Source organism: Sturnira hondurensis, unplaced genomic scaffold (genome assembly GCF_014824575.4).
Source record: "Sturnira hondurensis isolate 20B ecotype Veracruz unplaced genomic scaffold, ASM1482457v3 Scaffold0008151, whole genome shotgun sequence".
NCBI classification, from domain to species: domain Eukaryota; kingdom Metazoa; phylum Chordata; class Mammalia; order Chiroptera; family Phyllostomidae; genus Sturnira; species Sturnira hondurensis.
In genome coordinates, this window is record NW_028080782.1 from 608,201 (window position 1) to 626,506 (window position 18,306).

At 50.0% G+C, this 18,306-nt stretch overlaps 2 protein-coding genes across 2 annotated transcripts in view; both read left to right on the top strand.

Moving 5' to 3' along the window:
• Window positions 1-18,306, top strand: part of LOC118992228 (zinc finger protein 569-like) — a 159,532-nt gene that overhangs the window by 63,581 nt on the left and 77,645 nt on the right. The gene's annotated exons all lie outside the window — the stretch shown is intronic.
• The window catches only part of LOC118992218 (zinc finger protein 420-like), a 40,948-nt gene that overhangs the window by 9,643 nt on the left and 12,999 nt on the right, over window positions 1-18,306 (top strand). Inside the window, 1 exon segment of the mRNA XM_037053919.1 lies at window positions 14,537-16,349. Coding sequence (XP_036909814.1) covers window positions 14,537-16,349 — 1,813 coding nt within the window.

Genomic DNA, 18,306 nt, shown 5'->3' on the forward strand with positions numbered 1-18,306 from the left:
CCTCAAGTCCTCTCTCAGGAAGCACCAGCATCTGCGCACTGGGGAGTAGCCGTACCAATGCTCCATCAGCCAGGACCATCAGAGCAGGATGCACACATAGCAGAGGAGCGGGAAATCTCAGAGTCCACACCCAAGTGGCAGGTCCCGAGTCCATGGGTCAGCGCTAGACTTGACACTGGAGCCCACAAGTAGGGTACGGGAGAAGTCCTACCCAGATGGGGCACTGGGGACAGGCCATACCATGTTCACTTTTGCTTTTGTAGCATCTGCAGGGCCATGTGGAAAGCAAGCCCCTGCAGGTCCTGCATCGGAGTGTGGCCTGGGGCACTGTGTCTCCTCACTGTGCTGGAGAAAGCTGACCTGTGAGCTTGGACAATGTATTTAGTATCTCTAGGGCTCCCGTCTCTTCAGTAGAAAAGTGGAGAAGTCGGAGTAGAAAGGAAGAGGGGTAGATAGTCTCCCTGGGGACATTGTCACTTTGTCGCACAAAACTGGGTCTTGTCCAGAGATCGGGATGTCACTCTCTGTGTGTTTCATTTTCCCCACACATGGCCCCTAGTTTTCCTGCAACACCAGCTGGAAGGCCCCAAGCTCATACTACTACTTGGTAGTAGTTACCAAGTGGTTCACGAGGAGGAAAAATATTTTTTTCAGGATTAGGAAGTGCCAGTACTTGCTTCAGATACCAAAGTTTATCATAGTGGCCTGCTAAAATTTTTTGAAATAAAACTGAATTAAGTGAGACCAACATTATTTTGAGTAGTCATCAGGTGCAAAAGATGCAGGGACCAGTTGTCCTGTCCAAATGCGTGTCAATGCTTCGGGGGAGGGAGCACCAATAGCCAATAGGACACCCAAACCTAAGGAACCTAGCAAGCTCACCGCAGGCCACCTGTCCCTGGTCATCCTGGATTCCTGGCTTGGGAATGGTTACATCATGCCTCATGCCTATTATCAGAAGAGTTTTCTTTGGCGTTTGCTGGTCTTCCATGACGATGAAGAAATATTATCAGGAAATTACATCTGTCCGCAACACATATAGTCCCCCCAGCAGCATGAAGGACGCATGCTCGGAAGGGTGGCAACAATGGCATCGCCCAAGGATCCGTAGCAGATTGGCTAAGTATGTTCAGTCCATCTATGTGAGAGCTGGTGAGGAAGAGCTGAAGATACCGATCGTATAAGATGCTCTGAGATACAGCATTAAATGAAAGAACAATGGACAATAGTATCTGCATCCTCCTTTGTGTTTTACTTTTTGGGGGAAGAAATACAACTTCATAGAAATTTATTGCATTTTATCATGCAAAAGCCTAAAAGACCAGCAGGACAGTATGAAAAGTAGAAAGCTTACATTTTCCATATTATATTGCCTCTAAAATGGCATTTTATTTTCTTACAGGCAAAAACTTACGAGATCTACCATCTTTTTTTTAATCCTCACCTGAGGATATGTTTATTAATCTGAGAGAAAGTGAGAGAGAGATTGCTATGAGAAATGCTTTTGACATTTCTATTCACCCAGAAAATCATCCTTGTGATGCAGACACATCCGTTAGCCCAGGAAGTTTTTCTTTCATTTTGCACATCCCCCATTCCCCAGTGACCACTGCGATTTATTTGGCCTATTCTAGAATTTTATATATGTGGAATCGTATGCCATGTACTCTTTTTATCTTACTTCTTACACTTGGCTTTTTTGAGGTTTACCTGTGTTGTCTGTGTGTATCAATTGTGCTCTGTCTTTATTTTTACTTTAAATCCTACCCGAGGATATGTTTATTGATTCGAGAAAAAGTATGTGAGAAACATCAATCAGTTGCCTCCCATAGAGGTTAAAACATGCAATCAAAAACATGCAATCAAACCCACAATCTCTTGGTGCTCAGGGTGACACTCCCGTCAACTCTGTCACCCAGTGAGGGCTATAGCTGACTCCTTATTGCTGAGTAATATTCTACATCACAGAGAGACCATGGTGTGTTTACCCATTCACTGGATAGTAAGTATATGGGTCATGTCCAGTTATGGACATATTTCTGTAGCACAGTCTGACCTTTCTGTTGAGAATAGTTGGGTCATACATAGGTACATATTTAACTTTTTTAGAAACTGCCAGACTTTTTTCTGAGGTGGTGTCATTTTTTGTCTCCACCAGCGCACTCTGGGAATTTCATTGCTCTGTGTGCTTGTGAGAACTGAACATGCTCAGTCTCGTTGCAGCCATTCTCAGTGTGCAGTCTTACCACACTCCAGCTTGCAGCTGGTACGGAGAACCTTTGCAGGTGCTTATTTGCCACTGGTGTATTCTATTCGGCAAAGTGTCTGCTTCAAGTCTTTTGCCGTTTTTTTTAAACTGGGTTGTTTGCTTTCCTATTAATTTTCAAAGTTCTGTACATATTCTTTTGTTGTTAATTTTTGTTCTAAGTCCTTTATCAGATACATGCTTTGCAACTGTTTCTCCCATTCTGTGGGTAGTCTTTTCCTTGATGGCATCATTTGGAATGCAAACGTTTTTAATGCTGATGGGGTACAGTTTATTTATTTTATTGTTCCTTGTGCTTTAGGTGTTATATCTGAGGAACCATTGCATAACCAAAGGCCACAAAGATTTACTCCTGTTTATAAGTTTTAGAATTTTAACTATTTATTATTCAGGAAGACCAGTGTCATTTTAAACACTCTGGGTGCAAAAGGTATAGGAAGAGGTTGTCCTGTCAAAATGAGTGTGAACACTTGTATGGGGGGAGGAATACCCCCACAGGAACCTCAGCAACCCAGGCCACCTGCCCCTCCCAGCCCTGCATTCCTGGCTTGGGAACAGTCAGACCAGAAGGCAGGACCCAGGCCCTCAGCAGCAGAGACCATGGAAGGGCACCCCCTGCAGAAACCCAGCCCTGTGGCCCCCCGCCCTGTAGGGCTGTTGCTAGAGAAAAACCCTCTCACATCACAGGCGGCCCCTCCCACCTGCCAGCTGGAAATGTTGTAAAAACAGAATACCTTCAGCCAGAAGGGGGGACAATCCAATCTATGGCTGTATGCTTCACACACAGCCATACTCATGGTGTACTTAAGGTTTCATTTTTTATGACACCAATCTATTACTAATGTTAAATAACAATATAAGAATGTTGCTCTTAACAATAAAATAATACATAAAGAATTTTTAGGAGATTTTATTTATTTTTAGAAAGAGGGGAAAGGAGGGAAGACAGGGAGAGTAACATCAATGTTTATATTGCACAACCAAGGCTACACAGATTGGTTATCTCTTGCACATCCCCAGCTGGGAACCTGGCCTGCAACCCAGGCATGTGCCCTGACTAGAAACTGAATCAGCGAACTTCTGGTTTGCAGGCTGGCATGGCATTCAATCCACTGAGACACACCAGACAGAGTAAGCATTTTTTTTAAAGATCTTACTTATTTTTAGACAAAGGTGAAGAGAGGAGAGAAACAGCCGGCACACATCGTTTGGTTGTGCTTCACAGGCCCCCAACTAGGGACCTGGCCCCCAAATGGAAACCCATCGAGCCACAGGCTGGTGCTTAATCCACTGAGCCACATCAGCCCGGGTGCCATGCTGTATTCTTATAAAAACAGTAATATCCTTCTTTGACTCCTCCCCACATAAAAACTAGAACTTTCCCAATAACTCACATACCCCTACATAGAACTGCAATTTTTCCCAAAGAAATGTGTTTGAAACCCTGTTAATTTCAGTCATGTTGTACCCAGGCCCTGCCACCCTAAAAGACAAAGCTGCCTCTTAAAAATGACTGCAGTATTTGCCCTTTATCTGCTTTCATCCCACGCTCCCCACAGCCCAGGGAGCTTTGTTTCCAGACAACAGCAGGGCTCCATCCAGGCAGATCTGTTCTTTGAAGCAGAGGTAGGGAGAGCTCTGTTCTGCCTACAGATTTTAATCAGGCCCAGCTCCAGCAGTTTGACTCAGCACCAGGGACAGGTTTCCCAGGGATGTTCAGCACAACAGCCTGGTCTACGGGAAAAGGGTTCAGAACCACAGACAACTCAGCTGGCCAGTCTCCACAACTTGAACAGGTCTATCTGAAAGGGCGATTTCAGCCCTGTCCTGGGAGCTCACTTAGCTGGAGCATCCTCCTGTGCACCAAAAGGTTGTAGATGGCAATAGATCAATGTTGCTTTCTCACATCAATTTCTCTCTCCCTTCCTCTCTCACCAAAGTCAATGAGCATATCTTTGGTTGAGGATGAGAAAAGAAAAAACAGTCATTGATCACAACCTAAGGTGGCTGCAGTTTTCCTTTTTATGGTCACTGAGACAGACATTCAGCAAATGCTTTTGCACTTGGGTTGTAGTTTTGGTGTAAGAATGCCCCAGCTTGGAGACCTCTTTCCCACCCCAACTCCCTCACTTTTCTCTGCTGTGACCTCCCTCGTCTGTATCAATGTCTTCATCTGAAGAGTAGCTTGATTGCCAGGAAAATCATTTTCTACATCTTAATGATACAGACAGCCAGGCAGGACCACTGAGAGGAGGCAAGGGCAGGAACAGGACGGGCCACCTGAGGAAATCTCCATCTTTCCTGGGCCAAGGCTAGGATGCAGGAAGGGTGGAATTGCCTTGGTAACCGAGCACCTGTTTGGAAGGTGAAGCATTCTATCCTGGAAGCAGTTACCCTGCCTGGGGCAAGAGGACAGCAGAAGGAACTTGAGTATTGCACAATTCTAGCAAGATGAATGGATAGGGGGAAAAAATCTCCTAAACTCTATTGGTACCTGATTGGGGAGGGACCAGGGGAAGTTGGGCACGTGCACCACGTAGGTCAGAATGGCAGGAGGGGGGAGGTGCTGGACCAACGACTAGCTGTCAGTCCAGCCAAGGGAGAGAAAGAGGTTGGTCATAGGTGAACCACTCCCCTCTTCAGTGTGGAAGTTTGCAACGTTCGTTAGGCATTCAGACCATCGTACAGCGGAAACTGACATAAACCTAGGGAACTGAGGGGAATGCTCTCTTGCCCACCTGGAGAACTTACTAGCTGATGAGTTTTAGAGGAACCTTGTGAACTGGGAAGCAGTCTAGCTTAAACTTCAGCCCCAGCGGTTTCCATAAGGGAGCCTGAAACAGGACAGTGGCCAGGAGGAAGCTGAGCCGCCTAGAGGCACCCGCGGTTCCCAAAAGGAAGGGCTCCCTGTTCTCAATGGGAGCCGGAACTCTGGACACTGCTTTTTGTTCTGGTGTGGCTGAGGACCGCTGGAGTTCTCCTTGGTCTTCTGGAGAGAATGAGTTTTGAGACAAGAGTTCGCCATTCTCCTCCACCCAGAAGCATCTGAATGAAAAACTCCTTTCCCTTCTCACCTGCCTCTGCCTCTAGAGCTTGCCTATTGGGGACGACTGGCAGCAGGACCCACCCTTTGTTTCCGTAAGAATAATATGCCCAGAACAGGGGTTGGCACATAACGGGAAAGGCTGATACTTCCTTTCTGGTAACGAAGTTTTCTTTTACTTTACGAAACGTTTACGAAACTTTCTGGATACTTTACTTTCTCTGCACGTTTTAAATCTTTGTGCAAGTCCCCGCGACTATCAGGACCCCGTGCCTCAACGCAGGATGTCTGCGGAGGGGCTACAGCATCTTTTCCCGCCTCCATCCAAGCCCCGCTTTTCCAGCAATTTTCCTCCCGCTCCCTCTGCTCCTCGGTCCACAACCCCACCGCCCTGCACCCCTCTCTTCCTCTCTCCCCACACCCAGGGCACCCACTTCCTCCGCCCACCCCGCACCTCCCAAGCAGCCCTCAGGGTCCCTAATCTTCTCGCTCCCCTCTCCACTGCGGGACCTTCCTTCTTAAAACCCACTAACCCCGCCTTCTTGATCCAAGTACCTCGGGGGCTTCTGGGACATGGAACCTAGCGCGCCCGCCAGTCTGGTTAACGTCCGGTTCAAGTCCAGTTCACATCCGGTCTGCAGGGCCAGCGCCTAGGGAGGCCGGAGCAGAAAATACGGCAGCGCGCGGGGTTCTGGGAAGTGTAGTCCGCGCAGGCACAGTACGATCCTGAGGCTTAGCGGAAGCCGGTCCCTTTCCTGAGGCTGTAGCGTCCTGAATCCGGCTGCAGACGGGACTGGAGCGGAAGGAGGCAGCTTGCTGGTCTGGGGATGGGGCGTGTTACTCGGCAGGGGGTGCGGATCGGGACCTGTTCGTGTGGGTGAAGGTGATGCCTGTGGCTGTGTATGAGTGTTTGCTGGGCTGAGAAACCCGGCTCTTCACTGTGAGTGTGTCTCCGTGCTTGTCAGCCTATGTCCGGGTGGCCTCCTGTGTCTCCCCTTTGATTGTGGGTAGGTCGGCTGCCTGTATTGGTTTCTGCGGGATCCCTCTGGGTGCACGTCTGTGTGTTTGTCTGCCTTTGTTTCCGTCGTGGTGTCAGCAATGAGGACACCGTGCAGGTGTCCACTGGTGTCTTCCTCTGCGCCTGTGTGTCTGGTGTGAGTGTGTCTGCGTGGGAGGGTCTGTCTCTCCTGTTCAGGCCTTCCCCTGTCTGTGTGCACCTGCACCTCTGTCTCTGGGCGTGGCTGACGTGTGAGTGGGTGCGTCCGGGGTGCCCCCCCCCCCATCCCACAAGAGCGTGGGAAAGCCAGCCCTCCTGGACGGGCGGGCCTGGCGGAGCTGGTCCCGGGAGGGTAGGACATGCGTGAGAGCCTGGAGTGGGGCTAAGGAAGGTCAGAGACCCTACGTTATGCTGACCTGGGTGGATTTGTTAAGGCCGGGTGTGTTGAGTGCTCAGGGTGTTGTTCTGGGCATTTCATAGGCCTGCCAGTAACGCTGAGGTAAGGACTCTCACCATCCCCATTTTGCAGATGGGGAAACTGAGGCTCGGGGATTTTAGGTGACTTACCCAGCTGGACACCCAGGCATCTGGGTTGCAAAGCCCCCACACTAACCACCCCACAGATGGCAAATCCTTGTTTCCCTTAGAAACAGTGGACGGCAGGAAATGCCAGAAAATTTGGACAGAAGAGCAGGAGTAGCTGCCACCCCTGGCTCTGCAGACACAGATCTGAGGCCATGCTGGGTTCAGAGGTCACCAGGCCTGTGCACATGCCACTTCCAGGGCCACTGTGCCTTCATGGCCTCCTTTAAAGTAAAATAAAGTAAAAATTAGAGATGTGATTGCATTGCTCTAAGGGCAAAAACAGTCTCGGGTGGATTAGATTCATGTTTTCTCTTATAACGTTAAAAGAAATGATGATATTTCCAAGATCCTGTAGGGGTGTTGGGACCTGGGTCCACTGTGCTTTCTGGGTAAATTGGCTCTGGGGGGCTTCACTGTCCTTCAACAGGAGCCTGTGTTGTTGCCCTCGTGGTGCAAGGATTGGAGTTAGAACCCGCAAGTCCAGAAGGAATACATTTGTAGAAATTAAATTCTGTTAAAAAAAAACGTGAAATCACTGCACCCAGGGACATAACTCCTGCTTGTGGGAGGCAAACATGGAATTTCAGCCTGGATGCCCAGCACCTATCCACCTATCTAGGATTGGTTGGTTGGTTGGAGTTTATTTCTAGGACCAGTGCTACAATAAACATCATTTATAATTTTATTGATTTTAGAGAGAGAGGAGCACTGATCAGATACCTCCCACTTATACTGCGACCTGGGATCAGGGGGTGAAACCTGCAACCTGGACCCAGTCCACGACCAGGGATTGACCCTGACCTTTTGTGTTCAGGACGATGCTCCCACCAATGCAGTCACACAGCTCCAGGCTCCCTCTATGTGACTGATCTGTGAGCCTCACAGTAACTCCAGGAAATCTGGAGGAGACCTGGAGGATCGATTTGGTGTTGGGGTGTGTTCTCAGCATGGGACGGGCAGTCGGACCTGTGTGGGGGCAGAGAGACCCGTTCTTCCCTCCAGTCTATGGGACTGGCTATATGCGACTGCATGTGCGTTGGTGGAGTGTCAGTGTGTGTGTGTGTGTGTGTGTGCCAGGTGCACCAAGCACATTGACCCTGATGTACTCAGCCCAATCCTAATCCCACCCTTATCTTCTTGTGGGCATGACTTGCCTTTTGGGCCTCAGTTTCCTGGTCTCTAAAATGGGCTAGTGGAAATAGCCCCCACCTTGTAGGATATCATGAAGATTAAATCAGGAACTTTTGTCCAGAGCCTTGGATGCCATAGGCCCCCCCAATGTGATCACTGTTAATGTGTGTGTGTCCCTGTCTGCCTGTCTCCTAGGTGGTGTTTCTGTCTGTCCTGTTTCCACTGTGGGGTGGGCCTTCACCTGATCTCTCAGGGTGCCTTTCTCTTTCTGCCCCTGCGCACAGCCTGCTCTGCCCCTGGTCACCATGGGCACTGGAAGGATGGCCACCCAGCTGCTGACCACGAAGGCCCTGGTGAGTCATGTTTCTGTGTCACACCTCCTTCCTCAGGGTCAGGCTTCTGGGCAGGATGACCTTTTGCCCTGCCAAATGCTCTCAGGGCCCATGCCACTGTCTGGGCCTCATGGGGTTGTGTCCACTCCGAGTTGGGAGAGTACTCTCCTGACACTGTTGATTTTCTACTGCAGGGGACAGGATGGCTCAGGAGTGAGCTGTCCTACCTGGGGGCTCTTAGGAGACACCAGTGAGCACCTGGGAAGTGGTGGCTTAAACACATTCAGTGAAGTGTGATAGAGGCCCTGGGCAGGATGAGGGACCTTCAAAAGTGGGCAGACAGCACTGAATGTCCAGGGAACCGGAGGGAGTTGGGAGGAGGACGCCTGTGGTAAGGGACCTGTGACTGTCCCTGGTTGTGGACGTGATGTTTTACAATGTTTTAGTGGGCGGCCATTTGTGGTATTTTTCTCTAAATTTCCTTCCATGGAAAAAATGCATCATAGTACAAGCATAGAGATGCAGCTCAGCTGGTTAGAGAATCAACTTGCTGTGACTAGGTTGTGGGTTCTGTTCTTGGTCAGGGCACTTATAAGAAGCAATGAATTCTGCAATAAGTGGAACAACATCTCTTTCTCTCGCTCCTCTCAAATCAATAATTTTTTAAACAATTAATTTATTTTTAGAGAGAGTGGAAGGGAGAAAGAGAGGTAGAGAAATATCAGTGTATGAGGGAAACATCGATGTGTTGCCTCTCAGCCTGCAACCCAGGCATGTGCCCTGACTGGCAGTCGAACCGGCGACCCTTTGGTTCACAGGCCAGTGCTCAATCCAATGAGCCACACCAGCCAGGACACAAATCAATAAACTCATATTTTTATGCTGCTTCCCCTGAGCATCGTGTTTCTGGTGTTCCTCTCTGTGGCAGCAGGCATCCTTTTTCAGGGCTGTATGCTATTCCACGGTACAGGTAGACCCTGTGTGCATGCATTTACCAGGTGGTGTACATTTGGGTTGTTTCCACTTTTTGTTTGTCATCGGTAATACTGCTATGAACATTTCATGTGTAGATTTTTATTTGAACTTCTCATTTCTCTCGAGTGTACGAGAGGAAACTATGGATCCTTTTGTAACTGTATTTAACCATGTAGAGAACGATCCGACTGTTTTCCCACACAGCTGCACCGTGATGTCCCCACTGTTACCTTCTCTGTGATGGTTGCCCTGGTTTCCTCCTTCACCAGCATTGTACAGGATTCCCAACGGTTGTCATTTCCATGTGGTTGGGGTTTGGAGGTTCAAATGTTCTTCAAATCTCTTTTAGTGTAATTACTTTCTCATTTTTCCAAAAATGGAATCTTGCCTGGCTTGTTGGCTCAGTTGGTTGTAGCATCGTCCTGCACACCGAAATGTTGTGAAATGGATCCCTGGTCAGGGCACGTGCATGAGGCCAATGGATCGATGTCTCTCTCTCTCTGACACAACCTTCCTCTCGCTCTAAAGTCAATAAAGATTTCCTTCGGTGAGAAATAAAAGAAAAAAATGGAGCCTGATTTCACCTCTTTGGAAGTGGGTGAGGTTTTTCTTGTGGTGAAGTGGTTTGTGCCATTAGACAAGAATCCAAAACAGATGGAGCCCGGAAAGGAAGGACTTCAGTCATGTGCCCACAGAGCACCCTGAAGGTTTTGACGCCTTCAGTCATGTGCCCTCAGAGTACCCTTTTTTTACTTCCTTTTCCTCAAAAGGAAGGCCCGTTTCTAGGAGAATCTCCCGACCCTTCTGACGAGGGACCCCGTGTCTCACCCCCACACCCTTATGTTCCGTGTGGGCTCCCAGATGCCCAGGATCTTCTCTGGTTGTAGCTCATCCAGCCGGAGCTCCGTGCATGGAGCCTGCTCAGTCAAAATTTCATTTAGTGAGTTAATTCAGGCTGGGAGACTTTGAGTGTCAGTTCTATTTAAAAATTAAAATGACGCCCTGGCTGGTGTGGCTCAGTGGATTGAGTGCCAGCTTGCATACCTAAAGGTCACCAGTTCGATTCCCAGTCAGGGCACGTTGCAGGCCAGGTCCCCAGGTGGGGGAGTGTGAGAGGCAGCCAATCAGTGTATCTCTCGTACATCGATGTTGCTTTCCCTTTCTCCTTCCCATTCTCTCTCTAAAAATAAATACATAAAATATCTTAAAAAATTAAAATTAAAATGAGCTCTGGGGGTGTGGCTCACTGGATTGAGTGCCTGCCTGCCAACCAAAGGGTCACCAGTTTGATTCCCAGTCAGGGCACATGCCTGGGCTGTGGGTTGGGGCCCCAATGAGGGCCCGTCAGGGGCAAGTGCACATTCATTTCTCTCCCTCTTTCTTCTTGCCTTCCCCTCTAAAAATAAATATAAAAATAAATCGATCTAAAATTTTTTTTAAAGTAAGAAATTAAAATGAAATAAGAACCAAAAAAGGGAAACAAAGAAATAAGTACAGTAATAAAGGGGGGCAGGAGGAAAGCGGGAGGTGGTGGATGAGCATGTGGCCTCAATGGTCATTTCAAAGGTGTGTCCTTACTGGATTGGCCAAAACGTTCCCTATGTTTTTTTCATAAAGTAAAAGACGTTCTTCATTTTCAGCAGTAACTATTGATTTGGATGTTTTGGCATCAGCATTCTCAGTGCTCTGCTGTTTAGTCCTCAGGTCCTGACTCACCTGTCCCCATCCAGAATCCCCCTCCGTATACCCAACCACAGACCACAGCTTCCAATTTCCCGGACACCCTCCAGCACTGCTGCCGCTCAGGGCTCCTGTCACGATGGTATTGCCGGTTGTGGGTCTTTTTTGGATGTTTTCCTTTGACAGGTGTGCGGTGCAATCTCATTGAGGTTTTAATTTGCAACTCTCTGATGATGAATGATGTTGAGTATTTTTTCGCGTTTGTTGGCCATCTGTGTGTTATCTTTGGAGAATCGTGTATTCAGGCCCTTTTGCGCTTTACCTGCCTTCCTGGTGACTAGCCCCATGTTTATTTGTCCCTCCAAGGACCATCCAGTGACTTAGGCACTGAGAACACTGAGTGGTCAGGCCCTTCAGAGCTCCGCCCCTTGTCGACACCGTGGCAGTTGCACCCAGCATGCCTTCCCGGTCCTCTCAGCCTTTCTGGCAGTGTCTCCTAACCTCTGTGAGTGAGAGGTGTGCGCTTCCTCTCACAGGGGTCTGTGACGTTCAGGGATGTGATTGTGGACTTCACCCAGGAGGAGTGGCAGCAGCTGAAGCCTGCGCAGAAGGACCTGTACAGGGACGTGATGATGGAGACCTACTGGAACCTGGTGTCACTGGGTAAGGGGGCAGCTTCACTGGGTAACTTACCATGTGCCTGTCACCTCAGGATGACAGAGAAATAGAAAAGATGGACAGATCCAACAATAGGACATTCAAATTACTCAAAGGAAAAATAAAGTTGATAGGTGATAAAGTGGGGAAGAGTATTTACTGCCTGGATAGCATTGACAGGCTTATAAATATATAAATCGCTCCTTGGAATAAATGAGAAAAGGATCAAATGAAAATAGATAATCCAGCTTATGAACATGCAATTCACAGATGCAGAAATTCATGGATTTATACTTTACAAAACATTTGTAAACCTTACTAATAGTCAGAGAAGTACCAGTTGAGTCACAGAAATAGTTCTTGCCCATGAGGTGCACACAGATGAAAAAGAATGTGAGATGAGGCCACGTGTGGCTCCGTTGGTTGCAGCTTCACCCTGTGCTTCAAAAGTTGTGGGTTTGATTTCCTGTCAAGATACACACTTAGGCCGTGAGTTTGCTCCCCAGCGGGGCACATCCGTTAGCTAACCGACTGATGTTTCTGTCTGTCTCTCTCCCCCTGCATCTTCCTGCCCACTCCCTTTCTACCTCTCTGAGTGTATCCTCAGGTGAGGCATAAAAAAAAGAGTAAGAGCATCCTGTATTTTGAGGGTGCAGGGAAAGGGACTCATTTTAGGACCATGAAGTTGTGACAGCTCTTTTGGAAGACAGTGTGGTGTCATTAATCAAATTTCAAATGATAAAGGTGTTGCCTCTGGTGCCCTGGGTACTGGGAAGGTGCTGGAGGGTTTGGTCTGAGCCCTGAGCTCCTCTTCCCTCGGTCAACAGCAGGTTGTCGAGAGCGGGGGGGGCTGCTGCACGGCACCCGTGGTGGTGCGTCGGTCTGGTCCAGTTCAAGCTGTTCTCCTGTGTGATGGCATCTGTTAACAGTCTGGGCAGTGGGAGGGAAGGGGTAAGTCAAGGATGACTAGTGAATCTTTTTCTTTTAGGATTTTATTCATTCATTCATTCATTCATTCATGTATTTATTTCTTTTTAGACAGAGGGGAAGGGAGGGAAAGAGAGGGAGAGGAACATCAGTGTGTAGTTGCCTCTCCTACACCCCCAACTGGGGACCTGGCCTTCAACCCAGGCCTGTGCTCTGACTGGGAATCATATCAGCGACCCTTTGGTTCCCAGGCCAGCACTCAGTCCACTGAGCCACACCAGCCAGGGCTGAATCTTTTTTTTTTAATTATAAATATATTTATTTTCTTAATGGTTGAAAACACACATAACGTAACATTAACTATTTAACTATTTTGTTTCTGACTGTTTCACTATATTGACGTGTACAGTTCCATGGCATGAAATACCTTCACATTATTGTTTAACCATCACCACCATCCGTCTCCAGAATTCTTAATTGTCCCCCACTAACCATCTGTCACCTCTGAAGAGCCGATCCCCATCCCCGTCCCCTGGTACCCATGTCCTACTGCTCTCTGTCAGTTTGATGGTTGTAGTTGCCTCCTGTGAGTGGAACCATATGCTCTTGGTCATGTCCAAAACACTCCTGGACGCTTAGCTTATTTTGCTAAGTCTCTTGGATAGAACTTTTTTTCTTTTTATTATTTGGGACTGGAGGTTCCAAAATCACAAGTCTCTCATCTGATGTGTTAGGTTGTGATACTCAAGAGGGTTGCCCTGTAGGCCTTGGATTATTTATTCCTCAGCAGAGCTCAGAGGAGGGGTGCAGGCAGGGACATGCATTTAGGAGATGTCAGCATGGAGAAGGGACTGAAATTTGGACTCCCAGTACTCGGGGTGGGTCTCCAGCTCAGGGTTTACGGGCCAGTGGGGGCTTAAAGGGGGAACAGGGACAGCTGCTTACTATTGCCACTTTCTCGTTACCTCCTGTGAAGGAGGGCTCTGTGTGGCAGGGTCTTCCCTTATTTTTTTAAAGATTTTATTTATTTACTTTTAGAGAGAGGGGAAGGGAGGGAGAAAGGGAGAGAAACGTCAATGTGTGAGAGATACGTGGATCAGTTGCCCATCAGAGCCCCCGACTAGGGACCTGGTCTGCAACCCAGGCCTGTGCCCTGACTGGAAATCGAATCAGCGACCTTTCGGTCCACAGTCTGGTGCTCAATCCACTGAACCACACCAGCCAGGGAAGGTTCTTTGCTTTTTTAATGAGATTTTTGTGTAAGATCTCAGTTTTTAGAATTTGGAAGGAACCCTGATGTCCATGTGCAGAGTCCGGAACACAGGACAGCCCCCTAGGCTTGGAACAGAGATGAGGAATCCACAGGACACCTCACGAGGGGACTGGGGCAGCTGTGGTCAGCAGGGAGGGACAAGTGTGCACAGAGGAGGGTGAGGAACCAGCAGCCAGGGCCGGGCCACCCCTGGACGACACAGGAAGGCGGGAGCTTGGCTGGGGAGTGGGGAGACAGGACCACCAGAACCCACATGTGAGTCAGTTCTTACTGTATCATTTCTAATTGAGCCAATGCTTTGAGACGCCCATTTGGATGGGGGCGTGCAGGACGAGGCCTGGAAGCAACGAGCTGGGAGCAGTGAACCCTCATTGCACTTGGGGAGTCATTTGATCTGTTCCTCCAAGCCCACCTTCCTCCTTCTCTTCAGGGTCTGTCTGTCCAGCTCTGAGCTCCCCGGGCTGCCTTTACACCCACTCCCAAAGGAACCTTTCTCTCTTTGCTCACCTCACTGCAGTTTACTGTCTCAGCTCACTGCTTCCCATGTCCCTGGGTTCCCAGGGCAGGCTGTCCCTGCCCTCAGCCTGTGCCTTGTCATGTCTTCAGAAGGTCCTCCCTCCCAGCTTTGTTAACTACATGTGTGTCATCATCTCTTTCCCCCTCCCCTCAGACTTGGAGACTAGACCCGAAAGGAAAGAACCAGACCCACAGGAGGACAATTGGAAAGGCAGACCATCCACTACGGTGGTTGCAGAAGGAGCCACAAGGAATGGTGCCCGGGGTTGCGCCTGGGAAGGAGCGGCAGGGACACAGGGTGACTGGATAGGGTGGCGACACGGGAGCCCAGGTACCTGTTGGGGGTGTTTGGACGTGACTCAAGCATTAGCCCCCAAATGTTGTGGATTTAAGACATTCGTCCACCAAAGCCCCGTGCCGGCCCCAAGATCAGAAGGACCGAGAGAAGCGGGGACACGCCCGTTCACCATGTGTGGGAAGGACTCGGGGACTTCAAGCCTTGGTCCTCCCTCCAAACTCCATGCGGCGAAGCCCTATAAGTGCGGACAGTGTGGCAAGACTTTCAGCTATAACTCGTCCCTGAGGGAGCACCAGCGAATCCACACTGGGGAGAAGCCTTTCTCATGTGCCACATGCGGTAAGCAGTTCACCCTGCGGTCTTCCCTCACCACCCACCAGCGCCTGCACACCGGGGAGAAGCCATATGTGTGTGGTGCCTGCAGCAAAGCCTTCAGCCAGAAGGCTCACCTCATGCAGCACCAGAGGACGCACACCGGGGAGAATCCGTACACATGTGGGGACTGTGGCAAGGCCTTCAGCCAGAAGGCGCACGTCATACAGCACCAGAGGACACACACTGGAGAGAAGCCGTATGCATGCGGGGCCTGTGGAAAGGTGTTTAGCCAGAAAGGGAACATCATCCGGCACCAGAGGACGCACACTGGGGAGAAGCCATATGTGTGCAAGGACTGTGGGATGGCCTTCAGGCTGAACAGGAAACTCATTGAGCATCAGAGTATGCACACTGGGGTGAAGCCCTATTTCTGCAGGGACTGTGGCATGGCCTTCAGTCGCAATGATTACCTCATCGCACACCAAAGGACACACACCGGGGAGAAGCCTTACGTGTGCGGGGACTGTGGCAAGGCCTTCATGCACAATAGGAGCCTTATTGCCCACCAGAGGATGCACACTGGGGAGAAACCATATGTGTGCGGGGACTGTGGCAAGGCCTTCAGCCGGCAGGAGTGCCTCAAAGCTCACCAGAGGACACACACCGGGGAGAAGCTGTATGCGTGCAGAGATTGTGGCAAGGCCTTCAGACATAAAGGGAACCTCAGCCTGCACCAGAGGACTCATACAGGGGTGAAGGCGTATGTGTGCAGCACCTGCGGCAAGGCCTTCAGCCGGAACAGGAGCCTCATTGTCCATCAGAGGATGCACACTGGGGAGAAGCCGTACGCATGCACAGACTGTGAAAAGGCCTTCAGTCGGAGTGAGCACCTCATGGTACATCAGCGGACACACACGGGTGAGAAGCCGTATATGTGTGGCCAGTGTGGCAAGGACTTCACGCAGAACTACTCTCTCAGGGAGCACCAGCGTGTGCACACCGGGGAGAGGCCCTACACGTGTGACCAGTGTGGCAAGGCCTTCAGGCAAAACTCCTCACTCAGGGAGCATCAGCACGTGCACACCAGGGAGAAGCCCTACACATGTGACCAGTGCGGCAAGGCCTTCAGGCAAAATTCGTCGCTCAGGGACCACAGGCGCGTGCATACCGGGGAGAAGCCTTACAGCTGCAGCCAGTGTGGCAAGTTCTTCAGCCTCAAATCCTCTCTCAGGAAGCACCAGCGTGTTCACACGGGGGAGTAGCCCTACCAGTGCTCCATCAGCTGGAAGCCCCAGAGGAGGATGCACACACAGGAGAAAGGCAGGAGATCTCAGTATCCACACTCGATTGGCCGGTCCTGAGCCCACGAGTCAGTGCCAGGCTTGACACAGTATGTAAGAGAAGTCTTGCCCAGAATGTGGGCTCTGGAGACGGGCCACGCCACGCTCACCGTTTGATTCTGCAGCGTCCACAGGGCCCTGCAGAATGCAAGCCCCCCTTCGGGTCTAGTGTCTGGGAGCATGGCCCGGGGCCCTGTGGCTCCAGACTGGGCTGGGGTAAACCGTCCCATGAGCTTGGACATGTGTTTAGGTTCTGGGTCTTCACCTCAACAGAAACAGGAGGAGCAGGAGGAGGAAAGAACAGGGGGCGGTGAGCTTCCCAGGGAATCTGTCAGTCTGTCGTATGTGCCTGAATAGATGGATCAGGTTGTGCTCATCTGTGTGTTGGCTCCTCTTCCCCCCACACGGCCCCTAGTTTCTCTGCAACACCAAGTGGAAGCCCCAGGCTCACAGGCTGTAGAAGTCAGCACACAGGTCCTGAGGAGAAATGAGTATTTTTTATAGGATTAGGAAATAACACGAGTCACCTCAGACACCACTTTCTCATGGTGGTCTGTTAAAAAATTTTTTAATAAAACTAAATGGAGAGTAATGTCATTTTAAATAATCATCCAGTACAAAAGATGCAGGGACAAATGTCCTGTTCAAATGAGTGTCAGGACTGGGGGGGGGAAATACCCCATAGGGCCCCCCAGAACCCAGGAAGCCTACCAAAGGCTACCTACTCCTCTGCATCCCTGGACTCCTGGCTTGGGAATGGTCCCACAATTTCGTATCAGAACAGGTTTCTCTGGGGTTTGCCAGTCTCCCATGACCAGAGAGAAATATTAGCGGAAAATTACATCTCTCCATCTGTACCACACCCCCCCCCATCACTAGCATCAGGAGACTTGAAGGATTTCCCATCTCCTTTATCACGGATGTTCATTTCCCCAGAAACATTCCCTATGGCATGAAGTTTCATCAGGGGAATTTTCCTTTGGTGCAACTTTCTTTATAAAGCTGTGTAGAAGGAAGGGAATGTGTCCTTGCAGGTGATCATCTGTTTTCCAGAGGGGCTGAGAGGTGACAAGTGAAGAAGAATGGGTGAGAGTGAAGTTGGCCTCTTCCCTCTGTTGAATGCCATGTAGCACAGGGACGTTCATGTGACAGTGACTGCTGTGTCTGATGGGGGGAAGGGGGCTTTGGGTCAAGGAGGCTGAGTTTTGTTTTTTTCTTTCTGAGTAGTGGGGGGAGAGGCTGTTAGAAGAAATAAGAAAGTGGATGCCTAATCCGTGACCTAGAATTTCTGCATCCTCTGGTAAGCAGGAATCTCAAGAGACGAGAGGCTTCAGGTGAACAGTGAGTCACTCAAGTATCCGAGCGCCTCCTCCCTGCCAGGCCCTGTTCCAGGCGCTGGGAGGCCAGCAGTGAGCCATCCAAGCCTGTTGTCTCACGGCGCCCCCGCCGCTCTTTTCTGAGCCACATCAGAGCTGATGAGGTAGAAAGTGGGCGGCAAGGCTGTCTCAGCTCTGACAGTCAGGGAGGGTCTCTCTCAGAAGGGGACATTGGGGCACATTCCCAGTGACTAAACGGAAGAAAGCTGTCCCCTGCTCTCAGGCGGTGCCCTGTGGCGTCCTGGGAAGGTCCGTTCTCCCAGCGTTGTTACCTCTCTGCATGCTGTCAGCAGCTTCCCCTGCCCCTCACACTTGGAGGAGACTGGAGCTGATGTAAAAGAATCAGACCCACAGGACAATACTGGAATACAGAGCACTCCTTGCAGCGCTGGTGGAAGGGCCCAGGAGGAATGGTTCCCAGGGTTGTTTCTGTGAAGGAGCAGGGACACAAGGGGGTGTTGGTGCAGCGGCGATGCTGGAGACCAGCCACTAGTCACGGGTGGTTGTGCTTTAGACCCCGAATGCCATGAATTTAAGGCATCTGAACGCCAAAGCCACGTGCCAGCCCCACCAAGATGGAAGGACGGAGTGGGAG